The sequence below is a fragment of the Electrophorus electricus genome, chromosome 8 (genome assembly GCF_041902795.1).
Source record: "Electrophorus electricus isolate QZ-2024a chromosome 8, ASM4190279v1, whole genome shotgun sequence".
Classification (NCBI taxonomy): domain Eukaryota; kingdom Metazoa; phylum Chordata; class Actinopteri; order Gymnotiformes; family Gymnotidae; genus Electrophorus; species Electrophorus electricus.
In genome coordinates, this window is record NC_137504.1 from 360,001 (window position 1) to 381,502 (window position 21,502).

The following is a 21,502-nucleotide window of genomic DNA, read 5'->3' on the forward strand; positions in this document are numbered from 1 at the left end:
GTTAGGTTTAGAGTTGGGGTCAGGGTAAGTGTTAGGGTAGGATAGGGTTAGGGTTAGGTGTAGAGTTAGGGTTAGGGTTGGGGTTAGAGTTAGGGTAGGGTTTGGGTTAGGCTAGGATTAGGGCTGGGTTAGGGTTATGTTAGGGGTAAGGTTAGGTTTATGGGTGGGGTTAGGTTTAGAGTTAGGGTTAGGGTAGGGTTAGGGTTATGTTAGGGTGAGGGTTAGGGTTATGCTAGGGTTAGGGTTAGTGTTAGGGTAATGTTAGTGTTAGGGTTAGGGTTAGGGTTAGGGTTTTGTTACGGTTAGGATTCAATGTTTTCATTGTCTCACTGTTGGAAGGAGAGCAGAAAAAAACACATGGCCTTTCCCTGCAAAGCACCTCACAGGATAGAGTTAGGGTTAGGGTTATGTTAGGGTTAGGGTTATGTTACGGTTAGGGTTATGGTAGGGTTAGGGTTAGGGTTATGTTAGGATTAGGGTTATGTTAGGGTTAGGGTTATGTTAGGGTTAGGTTAGGGTTAGGGTTAGGGTTAGGGTTAGGGTTAAGGTTAGGGTTAGGGTTATGGTAGGGTTAGGGTTAGGGTTATGTTAGGATTAGGGTTATGTTAGGGTTAGGGTTATGTTAGGGTTATGGTAGGGTTAGGGTTAGGGTTATGTTAGGGTTAGGTTAGGGTTAGGGTTAAGGTTAGGGTTAGAGTTATGGTAGGGTTAGGGTTAGGGTTATGTTAGGATTAGGGTTAGGGCTATGTTAGGGTTAGGGTTAAGGTTAGGGTCTTGAGGAAGGGGCCAGGGGCAAGGAAGGGGAGGGGCATGTAAATAGGGAGTAGGGGGAATAAGAGATACAGTTAAAATCTTAATGAATTGTCCTGCTGCATGTCAATGTTTGAACTCTTCTATTTATTAACCTCTGGTTAATGGGCCTGGGTAACAGGACTCTGGCTGGAGAACTAGAACAATCATCCACTTTACCTTTGTCTTGTTTCCAAACTACCAGATGAAGAGTGGTGACCCACCACAGATGCAAATGTGTCCATATCTGGACTATCCTGAATCAGTCCTGAATCTCTGGACTATCTCTGTAAGAGCAGCCTTCCTGACTGTAACCCAGTGGAAGTGCTTTAGGGGCTACTTATTGGGGGATGTGTGTGGGGTGTGTGTAGGGGTTGGTGTGTGTGTGTGGGGTGGAGCTCACATATATGCCCAGGCCGGTACACAGAGATGGAGATTACAGTATCCACTACTGAAAATGCAGCCCACGAACTGCCCCCATCTCCAAAGGCAAGGTGGCTATTTCTTGTTTAGCGCACTGATACATGGTTGTGTGCCTGTGTGAAGGTGTGTGGGTGTATTTCACTGTTTGGATGTAACATGCACACGGCTTCATCTGAGCCCAGCCTCCTCGAGAGGAGGGGGGATGCAGTTGCCGTGACAACGCTGCTGTGTGTATTCAGGAGTGCAGACTGGGCTCCGATTGGAGGAGACAGACAGAGCGGGCGAGCCATAAAAAGCGAAAAGCATCGTAGCAGAGCTGTCAGTCACTGTCGCTCTGCTTGCTTCCACACTCCACATTTACAGGGTAATACAGACCATCTTGTCTTCTGAGCATCTTTCTGCCCTCTGCTGCCTCCGTGTAGCTCCATCCCAGTCCACAGCTCCAACAACAGAGAAAACAAACACACATTCCAGATTCCGACGCTCCACCTGCACCAGGCATGGCTACCATCACCTGCACCCGCTTCACAGAGGAATACCAGCTGTTTGAAGAACTGGGCAAGTAAGTTACAATGTCTACTTTCTATTTTGTTCTACTGAGAAGGATGAAGAGAAGGGGGTGAGGGGTGAGTAGGGGGTGACAGCTTGCGTTAGGTTCAGGGGTAGGGGATGCGTGTGGCTGGTCTTTATTCAAGAAGGATCACAACAGATTATTTGAAATGCAGCGGGAGAGGCTGTGTGAGTTGCTGCTCAGACTGGGGTCAGGGCTCAGTCAAAGCTGGAGGCGTCACTACAAAGGTGTGATAGGATACATCTGCTGGAGAAGAATGCAGACACACTGGTCTGATACTGAACTTTTGCAAAGAAAGACTGAGATGAAACAACTGGAGGTAAAGGGCCATAAAAAGAATGTAAAGAGAACGTAAAGAGAACGTAAAGAGTATTACAACAAAACTTGATGTAGAAGACTCAGAAAAGATGGCACCTAGTAGATCATAAACCAGTTTTATTTGGTAAGCAGAACAGTGGCTTTTCACTGTTTGTCACTAATTTAGTGTTTCAATGAAATGAGTCCGTACCTCTAAACCCACAGCCTCCAGAAACTTGGCACGTCCTGGACAGGAAGCCCTGTAGAAACAGCTTTAACTGCTGTGTTTCCTGGTATGATGACACGTTCTCTGCACTGTCTGTACTCAGTGAGTGAAATTTATGAACTGTCTGGAGATGCTCAATTAACAGCTCAAAATGAGAAGCCTTTCACAGACAAGTGAAGAGGCACATCAGTGAGTATTAGAACCACATCAATGAGTATTAGAGGCACATCAGTGAGTATTAGTGAGTATTAGAGGCATATCAATAAGTATTAGAGGCACATCAGAAAGTATTAGAGGCATGTCAGTGAGTATTAGAGGCACATCAGTGAGTATTAGAGGCACGCCAGTGAGTATTAGTGAGTATTAGAGGCATGTCAGTGAGTATTAGAGGCACATCAGTGAGTATGAGTGAGTATTAGAGGCACATCAATGAGTATTAGTGAGTATTAGAGGCACATCAGAGAGTATAAGATGCCCATCAGTGAGTATTAGTGAGTATTAGAGGCACACCAGTGAGGATTAGAGACTATTAGAGGCACATTAGTGAGTATTAGAGGCACGTCAATGAGTATTAGAGGACATGAGCGGAAGATGAGTCTTGGGCTGCAGTGTTGGACGTGATAGAGTTTATTCCTTGTTAGCACACATTGTATTGCAGCAGGGACGTGTGTGTGTGTGTGTGCTTGTGTGTATGTGTGTGTGTGTGTGTTTGTGAGCATGCTTGTTATTGAAGAGTGAAACACAGCTACAGAGAGGCTTCAGACCTTGCTTGGCCCTGTGCCCACATACCTCCTACACTCTCCCTCACACACACTCACTCTCTGCACCCTTCTCTCTGTGTGGCTCTGGGCAATCAAAGCCGAGCTGCTTACATAATTCTATTTGGGGGAGGTAATTCAGCTCAGACTGAGAGATTTGCACTCCAGTATATTGTTGCCTGATAATCAAGTAAAATAAAAGTGCTCAAATGCAGCATATTCTGGAAAGTGAAACTGTGAAGCGAATATACAGGGTGTGTCCAATTAGGTAACACATCTTACAGATGCTCTCGTTTTCTACTTGGTCTCTGCGCCTTTTCTGGCCTGCTGCACGCTGACAGACACCAGCAGCAGGTAGATTTGTCAGTTGCTTGACTGCCGTTACCCATTTTGGGCCAATTATGCAGCAAGCAATCTTTTCCCATGTCATCTCACCACTCGGGGACAATCAGTAACCCCAACTTAGTCAATGTCCAGCCAGGATGGCAGGAACCAATGTGTGTTCGTAGGAAGGCAGTCCATCACGGTCCTGTCTGTTTCCCTCGCTCAGCGTAGAAGATGGAGGGAGAACTGCTGTTACATCATACCCCAGAGCTATTACATCACCACCAGATCTATTACAACATCATCATCATCATCATCATCATCATGATTTCCTCTCCTCCATATTTAGCTCATGACATCAAGCACATGCTCAGAACACCATTACAACAGAGCAGCTCAGTCTGAACTCACATGACCTGCTGTTTGCTCATTAACAGGGTCATGGGAGAGACCAACCAACACTTTTAGGTCACATCCTGGTTTGGGCTTTGATGGTCACTCCCCCCCAGCAGTCTGCTGCCTTGCTAATTGGCCTTCGCTAATAAAATATTTTTATGTCTATTCTGTGTGTTTATATTTAAAATCTTATCTGTGCTATCAGAACAGTCTGTGCTATAAATTAATTTTAGGTTGTGAAATGCTAGTTTTTTAAAGATGCACATGAATTAAATCAGTTCCTTCAACAGTTTCATGACTGACTTTGTTGAGGAGTTTAATAGTGTAGTTAAAAATAACTTGTATTGCTTCTCCTACAGATGTTGTACTGAGTAGATGATGTAGTGCTTGGAAACTCTAGGAATTAGTGTATGAACCACAGTCCTGGAAGGACTGGGAGCCTTTTCTCTGGGAGATGGGCAGTGTGTTCTTGTATAAGTGTGTTCTTGTGTCAGCATGTTCTTGGGGTAGTGTCTACTTGTATCAGCGTGTTCTTGTGGTAGCCTTTTCTTGTGGTAGTGTGTTTTTGTGTCAGTGTGTTCTTGTGGTAGCGTGTTCTTGTGGTAGCGTGTTCTTGTGGTTGCGTGTTCTTGTGGTAGCGTGTTCTTGTGGTAGTGTGTTCTTCCACACCATTTGTGTTTAGCCGTGTAGACTGATATATAACCCACCCCCATGCTTAGTGTTTATCGTCTAAATAACAAACCTCTTAGATAATAATAAACATTAATAATTGAGCCTTTGCAACAAGACACCATACATATACATATACTGTTCTACAAAATAAATGAATATGAATAAAGTAAGTTTAAATCAAGAATATTTATCATTTTAATATTATTTTTAACGTAAGGTTGTACAAAGTCCCAAAGTAAAATAACTGATTACACAAAAATGGGAAATAGCTGATAAATGTTTTTTGTTTTTTTTTGCAATGGCTCAGTTATACTAATGATCAACTTTCTGATCCTCTATGATCTTATCCTTTTGCAGGTTTTTATTCTTTACAGCTGTTTGTACACCTGTCAAATCTGCTGAGTGTCTCCACTGCCTGTTTCTGTCCACACACACACAGCTTGTCCCCCCACCTATCTCTGCCTCTGCAGCTACCCAGACACCAGACCTACGTTCTACCAGAGAAACCCAATCCTTTTATCCTGAGAAAAAATCAAACAAACAAAAAATGTGACAGGAATCATTGGAATTGTATGTTTTAAAAAAATCTGATTTGAATATTTGAATGCCAAAGCACAGGGGTTATGGCTCTAAATAGACAGTCATTTCCACACCAGACTCATGAAGAGCAAAATTGTCCTGTACAACACAGGCCCCAGGATGGTAATCTGATAAACCTCCAGTGGGGTGATAAGGTGTGTCCTTGTCCAGTGGGGTGATACAGTATGTGATAGTAGAGTAGGGTGATAAAGTGTGTGCTGGTACAGTGGTGCGTTAAAGTGTGTGCTGGTACAGTGGTGTGATAAAGTGTGTGTTGGTACAGTGGTGCGATAAAGTGTGTGTTGGTACAGTGGGGCGATAAAGTGTGCCCTGGTCCAGTGGGGAGATAAAGTGTGCCCTGGTCCAGTGGGGAGATAAAGTGTGCCCTGGTCCAGTGGGGAGATAAAGTGTGCCCTGGTCCAGTGGGGAGATAAAGTGTGCCCTGGTCCAGTGGGGAGATAAAGTGTGCCCTGGTCCAGTGGGGAGATAAAGTGTGCCCTGGTCCAGTGGGGAGATAAAGTGTGCCCTGGTCCAGTGGGGAGATAAAGTGTGCCCTGGTCCAGTGGGGTGTTCTTCAGGTCTGTCTTTCTCTTTCTTTTCTCATGATGAGGACACCTTTGCACTGTGACCTTCTGATGTAACTGAATTAGCATTTCCAGTCTGTTCTGTGTGTGAGAGACGTGCCACTCTGCTGATTAAAGGTGACAACAGCTTTCCTGCACTGTTTAATTCACCTGCTCTCAGTCTCTCACACAGACGCTGGACGCGTTTCCACCGCGACTGAGCTCATTTACTCATCAAGCATTCTAAGTTAATAGCAAGTTGTGCAGAGCCAAGCTAGCTGGGACAGCCTGCTCCAGAGCTAGCCGACCAGATCCGCATGAGGGACTCTGGATAATCAGTCCAGCTGACAACCTGGAAGTGATAACATGAGCACAATTAACTTTCTTCTTTGACTTTGTTATGTGTTATAAATATCTGACGGCCTCCTGAATAATTAAATAAACAGAGCTGATCAATGACTGCAGGCCCCACACAGAGCATGTGCAGCATGTCTCAGATTCACAAACACAAAACGGATGGCGTTATTAATCTATTCATTTAGAATTCGTTTTTTTGTCAATTAAATTTACAGCATTTATCAGACGCTCTTATCCAGAGTGACTTATAAAAGTGCTTTGTCATTTATTCATAGAATACATCCCAGCCAGTACAGTAGATTAGAGTCCAATATACCAATGAACTAGAATATTGTAGCAATACAGGGATCAATGCTGAGGCCTAGAAGTGCAAAACACGTATAATCTCAGACAACGATTAGTGTAACAACAATCTGTAATGCTGCTGGTCCAAGTGCCGCAGGGCGCGGGGCAGGACACACAGACTTCCTCATTCGTGTGAGACGTTTATAAACATTAAACACATAATAGATAAATGGCACTCACATAAGACGTCGACAGTGAACATTGTTACACATTTAAGCATTAAACGAAGTACACACTAACATTAATGGTGCTCTCTCTCTCACACACACACACACACACACACACACACACACACACACACACACACACACACACACACACACACACACACACACACACACACACACACACACACACACAGATGTTACTGGCTACAGGCTTTTTACACTAGTGAGCACACATGGAGAGGGGTTTAAATAGACAAATGAACACTTAACAGCAAACCCTGTACACATGTGTGCAAGCCCGGGGGGCGTGGTTACAAAACAGATAAACACAGTACACCTACACGTGGCGGGCCGTACCATGTGACTTATTGGGGAGGAGCAGTCTGTGACACAATCAGTATCAAACTATATGTTACAGCAGTTTAGATTAAACACCAGTTTAAACACGTTTTTAGTTTAAACACCAGTTTAGTTTAAATCGTTGTGTTACAAGTTCTTTGAATCCAAAAGCTTCCTTTTAAAAAGTTTAATGTAAATGTCTTTCATTATGATTCAGGACATTATGATTCAGGGCATTTACTTTTATTTCAGGAATATTTCTTAACATCAATTTCTGGTCTAGAATCACACACCCTGTGAAATGTTTTTCATCCTCAACGATACTGTATTATGTAATAGAAGTGGTTATATTGGTTCTTCTTCACAGATGATGTGTTAATAAAAGCAGATAATTGTGTTGGAATGATTGCTGCTTCCCTTCAAGATTTAAGTCATCTAAAAGATTTTTGTTCTTTTTCTTCAGATCAAATCTGAATCCAGGGAGAGGATGCATGTACCTGTATATGATGTTCATTAGTCTGAGTCACAGACAAGTAGATTTCATCTTTGTCATGGTAACAAGGCGACTGTCATGTCTAGCTCTTGTAATTAAAACTGTCAGACGGGTTCGGTGCTTTCGGTCACTTGACTGTTCAGATGAAAAGCAGAGATCCCTGTTATCACGTCTCTACCTGAAGACCACAGGAAGGGCACAGGACTCTTGCACTCTGAGCTCAGGATGACAGCAGGACCCACACTTGGGACAGGGTCTGTCCTTTATGGAAACCACAGTGCACAGCTGGATAACGAGTTAGCAATTATGTGTCCCCAGTGCTCCATAGCAGAAGTGCCAGAATCAGCGTCTGAGACCTGGTGTTGAAGTGGTGGTGGAGACAGAGAAGGTGTTGAGGGACCTAGTATTGGGAGAAACAGCACATCCCAGGTCCTCTGCAGTCGGGTGTGAGGGAACTACTGGATACAGGAGCTACTGTGTCAGGAATGCCAGGACTCTGTCAACACCTCTCATGTTCCACTTCAGACGTGTACTGTACAGAGTTCTTGTCTGTGTTGACTCTGACCAGGCACCTAATTCTACTCATGAGTCTTCTTCATATGATGATCCATTTCATATTGTAGTCTTGATCTCAGAAAGTGTATCATTTTAAATAAAACAGATCATTAATGCCAAGGACAGGTAGCTCACCTGGGCACATGAGGTTAGGGAAGTCTTCACTGGTAGTCATACATGTGTTTCCCTGTTAAAACAAAAACTCCACCAGTGTCTCTTCAGTGTTGATAAAAATGATTACAGTCTTAGATGAATGAGAAAGTTTCTTTCTCACCAGTTATTTGTGTTCTCCACTGGTGATAAAGTCTGTGATGGGTGTTTATGGACAAGATAATAAAAACTTCTGTCTTTGTTTTCCAGGGGAGCATTTTCAGTGGTGCGCAGATGTGTGAAAGTCCTCTCAGGACAAGAATATGCTGCCAAAATCATCAACACCAAGAAGCTTTCGGCAAGAGGTGAGTGGGATTTACTGGGGAGGTGTGGGTTTTCCAGGACTTTTCCAGGTAGGATTTTCCAAGTGCGTTTTACGGTGTGTGTGTGTGTGTGTGTGTGCGTGCGTGTGTCCGTGCGTGGGTGTGTGTGTGTGTGTGTGTGTGTGTGTGTGTGTGAGTGTGTGTGAGTGTGTGTGTGTGTGTGTGTGAGTGTGTGTGAGCGTGTGTGAGTGTGTGTGTGTGTGTGTGTGTGTGTGTGTGTGTGTGTGTGTGTGAGTGTGTGTGTGTGTGTGTGTGAGTGTGTGTGTGACTGTGTGTGTGCGTGTGTGTGCGTGCGTGCGTGAGTGTGTGTGTGTGAGTGTGTGTGTGTGTGCGTGCATATGTGTGTGCGTGTGTGTGTGTGTGTGAGTGTGTGTGTGACTGTGTGTGTGCGTGTGTGTGCGTGCGTGAGTGTGTGTGTGTGTGTGAGTGTGTGTGTGCGTGCGTGCGTGTGTGTGTGTGTGAGTGTGTGTGTGTGTGTGAGTGTCTGTGTGTGTGTGTGTGTGCGTGTGTGTGTGTGTGTGTGAGTGTGTGTGTGTGTGTGTGTGTGTGAGTGTGTGTGTGACTGTGTGTGTGCGTGTGTGTGCGTGCGTGCGTGTGTGTGTGTGTGAGTGTGTGTGTGTGTGCGTGCATATGTGTGTGCGCGTGTGTGTGTGTGTGTGTGTGAGTGTGTGTGTGACTGTGTGTGTGCATGTGTGTGCGTGCGTGAGTGTGTGAGTGTGTGTGTGCGTGCGTGCGTGCGTGTGTGTGTGAGTGTCTGTGTGTGTGTGAGTGTGTGTGTGACTGTGTGTGTGCATGTGTGTGCGTGCGTGAGTGTGTGAGTGTGTGTGTGCGTGCGTGCGTGCGTGTGTGTGTGAGTGTCTGTGTGTGTGTGAGTGTGTGTGTGTGTGTGTGTGTGAGTGTGTGTGTGCGTGTGTGTGTGTGTGTGAGTGTGTGTGTGTGTGTGTGTGTGCGTGCGTGCATGTGTGTGTGTGCGTGCGTGTGTGTGTGAGTGTGTGTGTGTGGTTGAGTGTGTGTGTGCGTGCGTGTGTGTGCATGCGTGTGTGTGAGTGTGTGTGTGTGTGTGTGAGTGTGTGTGTGTGTGTGGCCATTTCTAGTCGTGTGTGTTTTTTTTACCAACTCTGGCCAACTACAGCCCCATTTAAGCCTTGAGCTGCCACTGTGCTGCAGGTAACTAGTGCTCTCTCCCCTCCTGGCATTGAAGGGGTCCTGAACCACCTCACTTACACCCAGAAAATGACAGACTGCTCACCTGCATTCTTGCAGCACTGAGCTGTAGCGCTTGGTAAAGTGGGTGTGTCTTCTTCAGTGTGAAGGAATGTGATGTTTTGTTGAAGAAAGCGAGTGGATTGCTAAGTGCACCCGAGGCATTTCAGTGCTGTGTATCTGGCACCTCCCACACAGCAGAGCCAGACACAGCTCTAATGTTCACTCTCCCAGCCCACTGAAATGGGCTCATTGAATGTAGCTTGTATTCACATCTAAAGTGAGTGAAAGTAGATTCTGTTACCTCCAGTGACTTCAGAAACATCACTGCCGTGTTGGCATTGTCAAGCAGAACAGTGTCACCACTGACCAGGCAAAATGTTATGATGATGAGGATTTCACTCTCATGCTTTTTAAATGATATGCTTTTATCTAATTGTTTGTTCATGTTCAACGGCCACTGAGAAAAAAACTCTGAGAGGCCAGAGAAGTGAAAGGTGAAAGGTGAAAGGTTAGGTAGATATTGGTAGTTGTGTCTCTGATGGGTCAGAGAAGATCACTAAATGAGTTCTGGTCAGTGCTGTTATTCCTGTGAGATCTGCTCATACGTGATTAGTGATCCCAGTATATGTGATTAGTGATCTTAGTATATGTGATTAGTGATCTCAGTATATATGATTAGTGATCTCAGTATATGTGATTAGTGATCTCAGTATATGTGATTAGTGATCTCAGCATATGTGATTAGTGATCTCAATATATATGATTAGTGATCACAGTATATGTGATTAGTGTTCTCAATATATATGATTAGTGATCACAGTATATGTGATTAGTGGTCTCAATATACATGATTAGTGAGCTCAGTATATGTGATTTGTCTTAACATCAAAATGAATAAACCTGTTTTCCCCAAGTGAGATCTCAGTACACCTGCTTTGGGATTCACAGACTGTGGTGTTCTAGTATATTTCCTTAATTCAAGGTGGCTCCCAGTCTACTGGGTATCACATTTAAAACACATTAGTCTAACTCGCAGATGGTACATTCACAGATAATCCAGACTCATTTATTTTTATGTAATTAAAATGAGTTTTCGAATATAGGCACAGATTTTGTATTTTAAATGACCAATGAGTGATAATTTTGCGTTAAATGAGCAAGTGTACACCAGGGAAAAGCCTCCAATACAAACTGAGCTCCAAGACTTTTGCTGGCTTGGATGGCTGAGGATGGTCAGGCCTGTAGACCAGGTGTGTTGACGAAGCATACAAGTAGTACAAGCTGTCACGGTACGGCCCCTCCCCACCTCGTGTGTGCGTCTGTCTGTGTGTGTCTGTGTGTGTGTCTGTGTGTGTGTCTGTCTGTGTGTCTGTGTGTGTGTCTGTGTGTGTGTCTGTGTGTGTGTCTGCGTGTGTGTCTGTGTGTGTGTGTCCGTATTGCCACGCCCTCTTGTGTTGTGCACCTGATCCTTGTTGTGTGTAATTGTCATGAGTGTATCTAAGTTTCGTGTTGTATCGTCAAAGTTGTCTGTGTTTGACCCATGTAGTGTGTTTGTGTGTGTGTTAAGTCGTGCTTGTGATTAAAACGTATGTTCTGTTTAATGTGCCTCGTCCCCGCATCCTCCTTAACCCGTTAAACGTCACAGAAACACCGACCGACCGAGGATGCCTGGGAAAGGCAAGAAGAAGAAGGGGAGGAAAGGAAGTCAACGCCTCCCACAGCACGTGCAGCGAAGCCTCCCGTGTTCTTGGGCACCCTCCTGACTCCATGAGCAGAAGCAGGGGAGTCATACGGAACCCCGGCAGACGATCGGGACTGGTATAACGATTTCCAGTCTTCGGAGTTGGAATCTGTGGACCCCTACATTCCAGCGGTAAGACCTTCCCTCATCCTGGCCTTGCATCATGGAGCTACTGGGAGGGAGGAACCTGCTGATCGATTTGGGGGGAGCCCTGTGTATGGTCCGGGATTGGACGGTGCAGAGTCCTACGGAGAACAGCCGGACCAAGAGGACTGGTACTCGGAGATGGATTCTGTGTATGGTCTGGGATTGGACGGTGCAGAGTCCTATGGAGAACAGCCGGACCAAGAGGACCGGTACTCAGAGATGGACTCTGCTGGGTCCTACGACCCCTACCTGGACGATCATAGGGGAGACATAGATTACGGAGAGACAGAGGAGTGCAGCGATGTCTGTCTGCAGTCGGATAGGGGTTCCGATTGCGAGGAGGAAGCTCCAATGGAGGTAGAAGAGTACCCTCATAAGGATCTTCACTCCCACGGTGACGCCAAAAGCTCAGAGAGCAAGGAGCCTCCAGCACCCAAGGCACTACCCAGGGCACGCTGCCCAGGTGTGAGCAGGTTAACCCGGGTGGCTAGCAGGGAGGCACCGTTGTCGGATAAGGACACTCCCCCGCCTGAGGTGAAGAGCTCCAGAGCGTATGTGCCTACGCCAAAGCCTGATGCAGGAAAAAAGGCAGCAGCACCAGTACCAGAACCAGGACAGTCGCTGCTACCTAAGCTGGCGAGGGACAGTTCCCGCCAGGCTGGTCAGTCTTCGACCCAGCCGACGACTGGGGGACTGGTTGGGGTTCCTTCCCCCTTCCCCGGACTACTGAATGTGTGTGGTGTTGTTCATGTGGCTGTCCCCGTCACTGTGTGTGTCCTGATTACACTAAATGTACCGGTCACCTTGTTCCCCTTTGTATCTGTGCCCGTTAGTGTGTGCGTCTCTGTGTCTGTCATTGTCTTGGTCCCTGCCCTTCTCCTGCTACCCTGCTTGCACTGGCCTGTGGTGGGTTGTCTGGTACTCGGACGTTGCCTTTGGCGCTGGTCTCGGGGCCGTAGCCCAGCAGGCTGGTGTGCCGGGAGTCGCGCCCTTGAGGGGGGGCTCTGTCACGGTACGGCCCCTCCCCCCTCAAATGTGTGCGTCTGTCTGTGTGTCTGTTTGTGTGTCTGTGTGTGTGTCTGTCTGTGTGTCTGTGTGTGTGTCTGTCTGTGTGTCTGTCTGTGTGTCTGTGTGTGTGTTTGTCTGTGTGTCTGTGTGTGTGTCTGTGTGTGTGTCTGTGTGTGTGTCTGTCTGTGTGTCTGTCTGTGTGTGTCTGTCTGTGTGTGTCTGTCTGTGTGTCTGTCTGTGTGCCTGTCTGTGTGTCTGTGTGTGTCTGTGTGTGTGTCTGTCTGTGTGTGTGTCTGTCTGTGTGTGTGTCTGTGTGTGTCTGTCTGTGTGTCTGTCTGTGTGTCTGTGTGTGCGTCTGTGTGTGTGTGTGTCCGTATTGCCACGCCCTCTTGTGTTGTGGACCTGATCCTTGTTGTGTGTAATTGTCATGAGTGTATCTAAGTTTCGTGTCGTATCGTCAAAGTTGTCTGTGTTTGACCCATGTAGTGTGTTTGTGTGTTTTGAGTCGTGCTTGTGATTAAAACGTATGTTCTGTTTAACGTGCCTTGTCCCCACATCCTCCTTAACCCGTTAAACGTCACAAAAGTAGCCTTAAAGTTTGATGAAAAATCTAATTTAGAATTAGGGAAAGTGGAGAAGTGGAACTGTGAATTGTGAAAATAAGATTTTTCATTGAACTATTCCTTTAGGCAGAACGTAATTTCTCAATGTAATTTCTCAGTGCAGAAATTAATGATTTTTCACACCATTCAATTCCAGAAGTATAAGGCATGATTTATGTTAGTGTTTAGTCTCTGATCACACCTTACCTAATGCTAATGCTGAGTTGAGTTTAATGCATTTGAGTGTGTGTGTGTGTGTGTGTGTGTGTGTGTGTGTGTGCGTGTATGTCTTTGTGTGTGTTTATGTGGATCAGGCTTGTGTTGGCTATTAAGGGAATCACAGTCAGTTTCCTGCTGTGCTGTGACTAATAGGGAATGAGTACCTGCTGGAGATCGTCTCTGTTTTTAGTGTGACCCAGGGGGCAGGTTGAAGACTCTGAGGCTACACTATATAGATGTTCACTGGTCATTTCATTGTTAGTGAATTTACACAATCCAAGGCATCTCTGCAATCTTCTTTCCATTTCTGTCCATGTTTTTATTTTACTCTGAAATACTCCATTTAACATATTTATCTGACCTGGTTATTATATTAATGTACTCATTGGATAATCACATTAATGAACATAAATTAATGTCATAGCATCAATTTTTAAAACTTCAATGACATTCTGTCAATATTATGAACATTTATGAATCCAAACTACAGAGCTAATAAAAAAATACCTGAGATTTTATTCAAATGTTTTATCCACATTGTTTTGAAGTCAATGTTGAATGGTTACAGCAATCTTAATATTTTCATTTAGACAGAAACTGATTTTGGTGGATTGTTATAATTTGAAATATATATTTGTTTGCTGGATTTTTCAGAAGTATCAGTCATATACTTCTGAGATAAACTGTATCATATCATAGAGCAACATTTGAAATACTGTTGCCTTACAAATGCTGTTGTATCACAGGAAGCATAAGGTTACTCCCCTTCTGAGCAGTGAGGGGACGTTGAGGTGAGAGGTGAAGGGACTGCCATCACAGCCCGGCCCCGTGTATCAGCTCCACACACCCAAACCCTGATAACGACAGGGAGACAGAGGAATGTGTAAACAATGGAAATACAGGGACACTGACCCTTGCTCGGTGAAACATTTATTAGATTTATTGAGAATTCCCTTAGTCTGACACCACTATTCTGACTAAAATCCTCGTACTGCAGAGTTATAATTATTTATAACACATTACACTCTCTGTGCAGCTGTGGAGAAATCAAAGAATCAACAGAAAAAGTTTGTGCAAAACTTCCTTCTTTTCTTGTTTTGTGGACAGGGTGACGCATGGTGTGGCACTAATCTCCGACTGTGTGGGTCTGATCGTCTATCACAGGAACAAACCTTGCTTAGCTTAGAACTCTGCCCAGAACAATCAGTGCACAGACACCCTCTCGCCCACCCTCACATCCACTCACTCCGTGTATCAGCTTGTCACAGTTCTTTGAATATCAGTTGGATATTTCATTTGTTTAGTGAACTAGACTGTGTGTGCTGTGCCTTCTCCCTCATCATTTCTTTGTAATGCACATCACAGACTGAAATGTCATCATTGTCTGAAATTGTGCAGGACACCTTTGCCACCTTTACAAGCACTAAATATAATGAGAGATTACAAAGAATGATTAAAGCAGGTATAGGAGAATGTGCAGTGTGCAGGCTGTGAGATTAAAGGCGACACCGCTAGTACTGAGCATGGTGTGAGATTAATGGAGACAGCACTAGTACTGAGCATGGTGTGAGATTAACGGAGACACTGCTACTACTGAGCATGGTGTGAGATTAACGGAGACACTGCTACTACTGAGCATGGTGTGAGATTAAAGGAGACACAGCTAGTACTGAGCATGGTGGTCTGCACAGGAACATATCCATGTCCTGTTTGTATAGTTTAACATGTTATCAACCCTGAAATTGTAAAAAATAAATTGTTCAATGCAATTTGAGTCTTACCTTCTTAAAACACACTTGTCACCAAATTTAAATTGTATGAAAATATGTATAGCTATGCAGTCACAGATATATCTGTAATATAATTTATCTTCTCTATCCTTCATCTTTTTGATCAGTGGACAGTTTCTGATTACATGATTGCTGTCATAGCAACTCCACACCAACTATCCTATTACTACCATAGTACTACCCCATACTACTACACCATCACTACCATACTACTACCCCTCACTACCCCATCACTACCATTCTATTACCCCATCATTAGTGTATTATTACCATACTACTACTATACTACCATCCATCACTGCCATACTACTACTACTCTCAAGATTTCTTCTTCGTGCTTTAAGAAGTTTTTCCTAAACACTGTCACCCTTGGCTTGCTCACTGGGGGCTTGGAATGGGACATTTGTAAAGCTGCATTGTGACAACTGTTGTACAAAGCACTCTATAAATAAATTTGACTTTACTTGACTATTACCCTATCACTGCCATACTACTAATATAACTTTATCATTCCACTACCAGATCAGTGTTCATGTTTTGCTGAAAATGATCCACAACCCATATAATATCCACTCAACAGTGGTCAGATGCTGATCAGTGATCAGACACTGTCCAGTGATGAGCAAGTAGAAGGGTACTGATGAACTGTGCTTGGCAACAGATGGGCCATAGTCAAATGCACATATAAAATATATTTATAAGACAAGCTTACCGAACAAAGTGGTCACTCAGTGTAGATGAAAGCGTTCTAATAAACTAAATAAAGTCTGCAGAAATGTAGATTAATCTTCTTATATTGAGAAAAAACTGATTTAATGAAAATATTCTTTAGCACATGCCCTGTTTTGTTGATGCATATCATCTCCTGACATTGTTGTGTAATTGGTGAATAGCATTATCTTTTGACTTTGTTGTATAATTGGTGAATATCATTATTTTTGACATTGAGGGGTGTTTTGCGGCTAGAATTGTCTCATGACACTGCTGGGTTCTGTGGAGAACAGGGCCGATTTGAAGAGCGGAATAATGAGCCTGTTGAAGAGGCGATCTAACAGCTCTCACTCCCCTGGTACCTCTGCTGCTGTTCATCTCTCTCTGTTTAATGGTCCCAGCGTCAGCACAGCACCAGTGTTTAGTACTCAGTACCACAAAGGGCTGAATATATTTGGATGTTTAGTTTTGTCTAAGCCCCACTATACTGTTCCACAATTAACTCAGCAGTGAAACTCAGCAGCCCCTTTGTGCTGCCAAAGGATTTCATAATCATCTTCTTCATTTTTCATCCCAGAATTCTCTTTGTCTAAGAGAAGGTCAGTGTGTTTGGACCTGCAGGCACTTTCTGCACTGGACACACTGGGCTAAATAACCAGAGAACCCAGGTGACAACACCAGAACCCAGGTGGTAACAACAGAAGCCAGGTGGTGCCTAATGCAGATTTGAAAATGACCATGAATAAATCATGCCTTAAATTAGCACTGTGTTACCTGTTCTTTGTTACATTAGCACAGGGTTATCTGTTCTTTTTTATATTAGCACCGTGTTACCTGTTATTTGTTACATTAACGCTGTGTTACCTGTTCTTTGTTATATTAGTGCCATGTTACCTGTTCGTTGTTACACTAGTACCATGTAACCTGTTCTTTGTTATATTAGCACCATGTTACCTGTTCTTTGTTATATTAGTGCCATGTTACCTGTTCGTTGTTACACTAGTACCATGTAACCTGTTCTTTGTTATATTCGCACCATGTTACCTGTTCTTTGTTCCATTAGCTCCATGTTACCTGTTCTTTGTTGCATTAGTGCAGTGTTACCTGTTCTTTGTTACATTAGCATATGCTAACATGTTACCTGTTCTTTGTTCCATTAGCTCCATGTTACCTGTTCTTTGTTGCATTAGTGCAGTGTTACCTGTTCTTTGTTACATTAGCATATGCTAACATGTTACCTGTTCTTTTTTTTCCATTCTACAGAATTGACACTTTGACATCAGTATTGCAAATGTTAATTTTAGTTTTGTAGGTAATTTGTGTGAGGACATACAGTTTTTCAAACGTTATAGTGAACAATTGGCATGTTTCTGTCACATGATGTTAGTCACATGATGTTAGTTCAACTGGTGTTGGTCATCTGAGAATTGCACTGGAAAGTTTTCCATACCAATTTTTAGATGAGATTTCACGAGTCTTTTTTTTCAGAGATGCTGTCTATTCTCTTTGATGTAACGTCATCCCAAATACAGCTAAACTTTCTTTATATGATGCTGTACAGGATTTCACCATATTGCAATGCAAAATTAATACACTGGTAGAATATATATTTTGGTCTTCTGCTCCTCTTGGAATGGGTTAGACTCTGATGTCCTTCTCCACAGTACCCTTCTGGAGGCGAGTGGGACGTGTGTTTATAATCAATGGTATATGAAAGAATGTGGCCTTGCCCAGGATAAGACATTTACCCTGCAGACATCAGGTAGTGTCCTGCAGGTCCTGCTATAGCTTTGGAGAGTTCACACCAAGAGAACATACAGGCATCAGAAAGAGGAACATGTTTGTGTATCCACACCTGTAGTAGCTCAGAACCTACCGATACTCTGTTTAGCCCCCTAACCACAGCAGTGGAGTTCTACAGCCCCTTACCCACAGTAGTGGGGTTCTACAGCCCCATACCCACAGTAGTGGGGTTCTACAGCCCTGTACCCACAGCAGTGGGGTTCTACAGCCCCGTACCCACAGTAGTGGGGTTCTACAGCCCCGTATCCACAGCAGTGGGGTTCTACAGCCGCGTACCCAGAGTAGTGGGGTTCTACAGCCCCGTACCCACAGTAGTGGGGTTCTACAGCCCCGTATCCACAGCAGTGGGGTTCTACAGCCGCGTACCCAGAGTAGTGGGGTTCTACAGCCCAGTACCCACAGTAGTGGGGTTCTACAGCCCAGTAACCACAGTAGTGGGGTTCTACAGCCCAGTACCCACAGTAGTGGCATGTTCCAGCCCCATCTGTTATAACACTGAATCTTTTCTGTGTAGAGGGCTTTCTGCAAAGCAGTGTTGATACTGATAATCTACAGGTCTGACACTGAATACAAGCAATGCTTTCTACTGTGTGGCCACTACAAATCTGTTCATTTCCCATAATCAGAATTATTCCCAACTGTAAGAAATATTCAGTCTGAGAACAAACTCTGTTTGATCTGATCTTTTTTTTGTCTGCAGGTTTTTCTCTGTCTATATATTTTAAAATTCTATTCCTGGTGTATTCTGCAGTGTTGCCTAGCAACAGCTTTTCCAGAGTTCACCCCATGTCACTGGTTGTGGGTCTGGGAGGAGGTGCTGATATTGTGCTGTGGGAGATGGTACTGAGCACTGATTACACTATACTTACATTATACGCATGGCAGGCTGTTCAGGAGGAGAAAAGAAAGGAATCCAGCTAACGATTCCTCTCTACTTAATGACGCCTCCTCAAAGCTTAATCACAGCTCTCTCTCTCTCTCTCTCTCTCTCTCTCTCTCTCTCTCTCTCTCTGTCTCCCTTTCACTCTTTCTCACTGAGAAAGTGAAAAATGATAAAACACAAACTGAGAATGCAAAACTGCAGAGAATTAAAGGTGTTTAATTTGTGGAGGCGTTTCATTTGTGGAGGAGGACTGGAATTCATACTTTGTCTCTTTAACAGGATTCTAAAATGCTTTGGTTTAAAGCAAAACTAATAGCTTTTGCTTCATAACCTTATAGCGTGCACACACACACACACACACACACACACACACACACACACACGCACGCACACACACACGCACACACACATGCACACACACACACGCACACACACACACACGCACACACACACACACACACACACACGCACGTGTACACACACACACACACACACACACACACACATGCGTATACACACACACACACACACACACACGCATGCACAAACACACTCATGCTCACCAGCGTACAGGTTGTTCCAGGAACAGTGCCTTAGGTGTGTATTGGCCTAATTTGATGTAACAGTGAGAAAATGTGAACCTTTACATAAACAGTACAAGCACATAGCTGTGTGTTTAGCTGTACTGTAAATGTCCCATTAACAGCACACACACACACAGCTGTGTGTTTTCCTCTGTTAACTTCCACATAAACATTATAAGTACGTGTGTTTAGATGCCCAACGTCTCTGTCATCTGCCACAATGAGTTAGATAAGAGCCTTCACTTAGTTTTTGGCTTGATGTGTTTGGCTTGAACAGTTGCTATGGTCACTCTAAGAAGTAATCAGCAGCACTGGTCAGCTGTAGAGGTGGACATGTTTGGAAGTGTCTCATAAACCAATTGGTGGATATTAGAACACCAGTCATGTTGAAACACCAGTCATGTTGAAACACCAGTCATGTTAGAACACCAGTCATGTTGAAACACCAGTCATGTTAGAACACCAGTCATGTTGAAACACCAGTCATGTTAGAACACCAGTCATGTTGAAACACCAGTCATGTTAGAACACCAGTCATGTTGAAACACCAGTCATGTTAGAACACCAGTCATATTAGAACACCAGTCATGTTGAAACACCAGTCATGTTGAATATTTAACCTCTTTTGGAATGGAGGTACAAGGGCTGAATGGGACCCTCCGTTCTGCTGATGGCTGTTTGGTGATTCTGGTAACCACCCATTAGTTGTGTGTGTGTGTGTGTGTGTGTGTGTGTGTGTGTGTGTTTGTGTGTGTGTGTGTGTGCATTCTAGAAAGTGAAATGAAATGACCTATATGCAACTTTTAACTGGTAATAACACCAGTTAAAAGTTGAGGGCAGGGGTAAGAACCGAGGTGAGGGCAGGGGTAATAACACTGAGATGAGGGCAGGGGTAATAACACCGAGGTGAGGGCAGGGGTAATAACACTGTGGTGTGGGCAGGGGTAATAACACTGTGGTGTGGGCAGGGGTAATAACACTGTGGTGAAGGCAGTAATAATAACACTGAGGTGAGGACAGTGGTAATAACACTGTGGTGTGGGCAGGGGTAATAACACTGAGGTGAGGGCAGGGGTAATAACACTGTGGTGAGGGCAGGGGTAATAACACTGTGGTGTGGGCAGGGGTAATAACACTGTGGTGTGGGCAGGGGTAATAACACTGAGGTGAGGGCAGGGGTAATAACACTGAGGTGAGGGCAGGGGTAATAACACTGTGGTGAGGGCAGGGGTAATAACACCGAGGTGAGGGCAGGGGTAATAACACTGTGGTGTGGGCAGGGGTAATAACACTGAGGTGAGGGCAGGGGTAATAACACCGAGGTGAGGGCAGGGGTAATAACACTGTGGTGTGGGCAGGGGTAATAACACTGTGGTGTGGGCAGGGGTAATGACCCTGTGGTGTGGGCAGGGGTAATAACACCGAGGTGAGGGCAGGGGTAATAACACTGTGGTGTGGGCAGGGGTAATAACACTGTGGTGAGGGCAGGGGTAATAACACTGTGGTGTGGGCAGGGGTAATAACACTGTGGTGTGGGCAGGGGTAATAACACGGAGGTGAGGCAGTGCTGGGTTCCAGAAAGTTGGACTAAATACGTCAGCAATTAAAACAGGAACTCAGTCCTCACCTTCTTGTGAAAATCCCGTGGGTAGTGTGGAGATAGGGCCACCCCCGTACACTTGCGCAAACAGCAGCGTGTTCAGAGTGGTGGAGGATACTTGTACATGCTCCTGGTTTCCCAGCAGAGCGCTCCAAATCTGCTATTAGCCACTCTCAGATGATGACAGACACACTTACTAACAAAAGCTACAATTACATTTTCAGGAATTACATTTATATATTCATATTTGTATTAAAACACTCAGGTACTTTTGTATATAATAATAATAATATTATTATGTTATAAATATTATTATTATTATTATTATTATTATTATTATTCCAGGTGCAGACTAAGCAGTATAAACCAGAGTTTTCTCTCTCTGGGGAAGAAGGAAATTGCTTTCGTGTTTCCTCCATGAGGCTCTTTAGAGTGGGTGTGGTGTCTCCTTCCATGACATGTTAGTGTTGACATGGAGTATAGCAGTGATTTCATACAGTGATCATGTGTTTGGACGCTAATTATGCTGTCATGGAGGGGTGTGTGTGGTTCCCATGTCGCTTTCATTGTCAGGCTTCTCTTGTCCTCAGTCACTGAAGATCTTCGTATATACAAGCGCTCACACAGTTTTCCACCGGTCCAGGTGCCATTCTGGTAACTCTGTGTGTGTGTGTGTGTGTGTGTGTGTGTGTGTGTGTGTGTGTGTGTGTGTGTGTGTGTGTGTGTGTGTGTGTGTGTGTGTGTGTGTGTGTGTGTGTATTTCAGATCATCAGAAGCTGGACAGAGAGGCAAGGATCTGTCGGCTTCTTAAGCACCCTAACATTGGTGAGTACAGCCTAAATACCCTGACCCCTGACCCCTCCATCCACAATGCCCTGCAA

General features: G+C 44.4%; 1 protein-coding gene across 3 annotated transcripts in view; it reads left to right on the forward strand.

Moving 5' to 3' along the window:
* Positions 1-1,489: 1,489 nt before the first annotated feature.
* The window catches only part of camk2a (calcium/calmodulin-dependent protein kinase II alpha), a 52,821-nt gene continuing 32,808 nt past the window's right edge, over positions 1,490-21,502 (forward strand). For 2 of the 3 annotated variants that reach the window (XM_027026097.3, XM_027026099.2), the window contains exons 1-3: positions 1,490-1,774; positions 8,215-8,309; positions 21,387-21,446. In XM_027026097.3, the coding sequence (XP_026881898.1) occupies positions 1,713-1,774; positions 8,215-8,309; positions 21,387-21,446 (217 nt within the window). In that variant the 5' untranslated portion in view covers positions 1,490-1,712. The remainder of the gene's footprint in view (positions 1,775-8,214; positions 8,310-21,386; positions 21,447-21,502) is intronic. The other variant, XM_027026098.3, reaches the window with a different exon arrangement.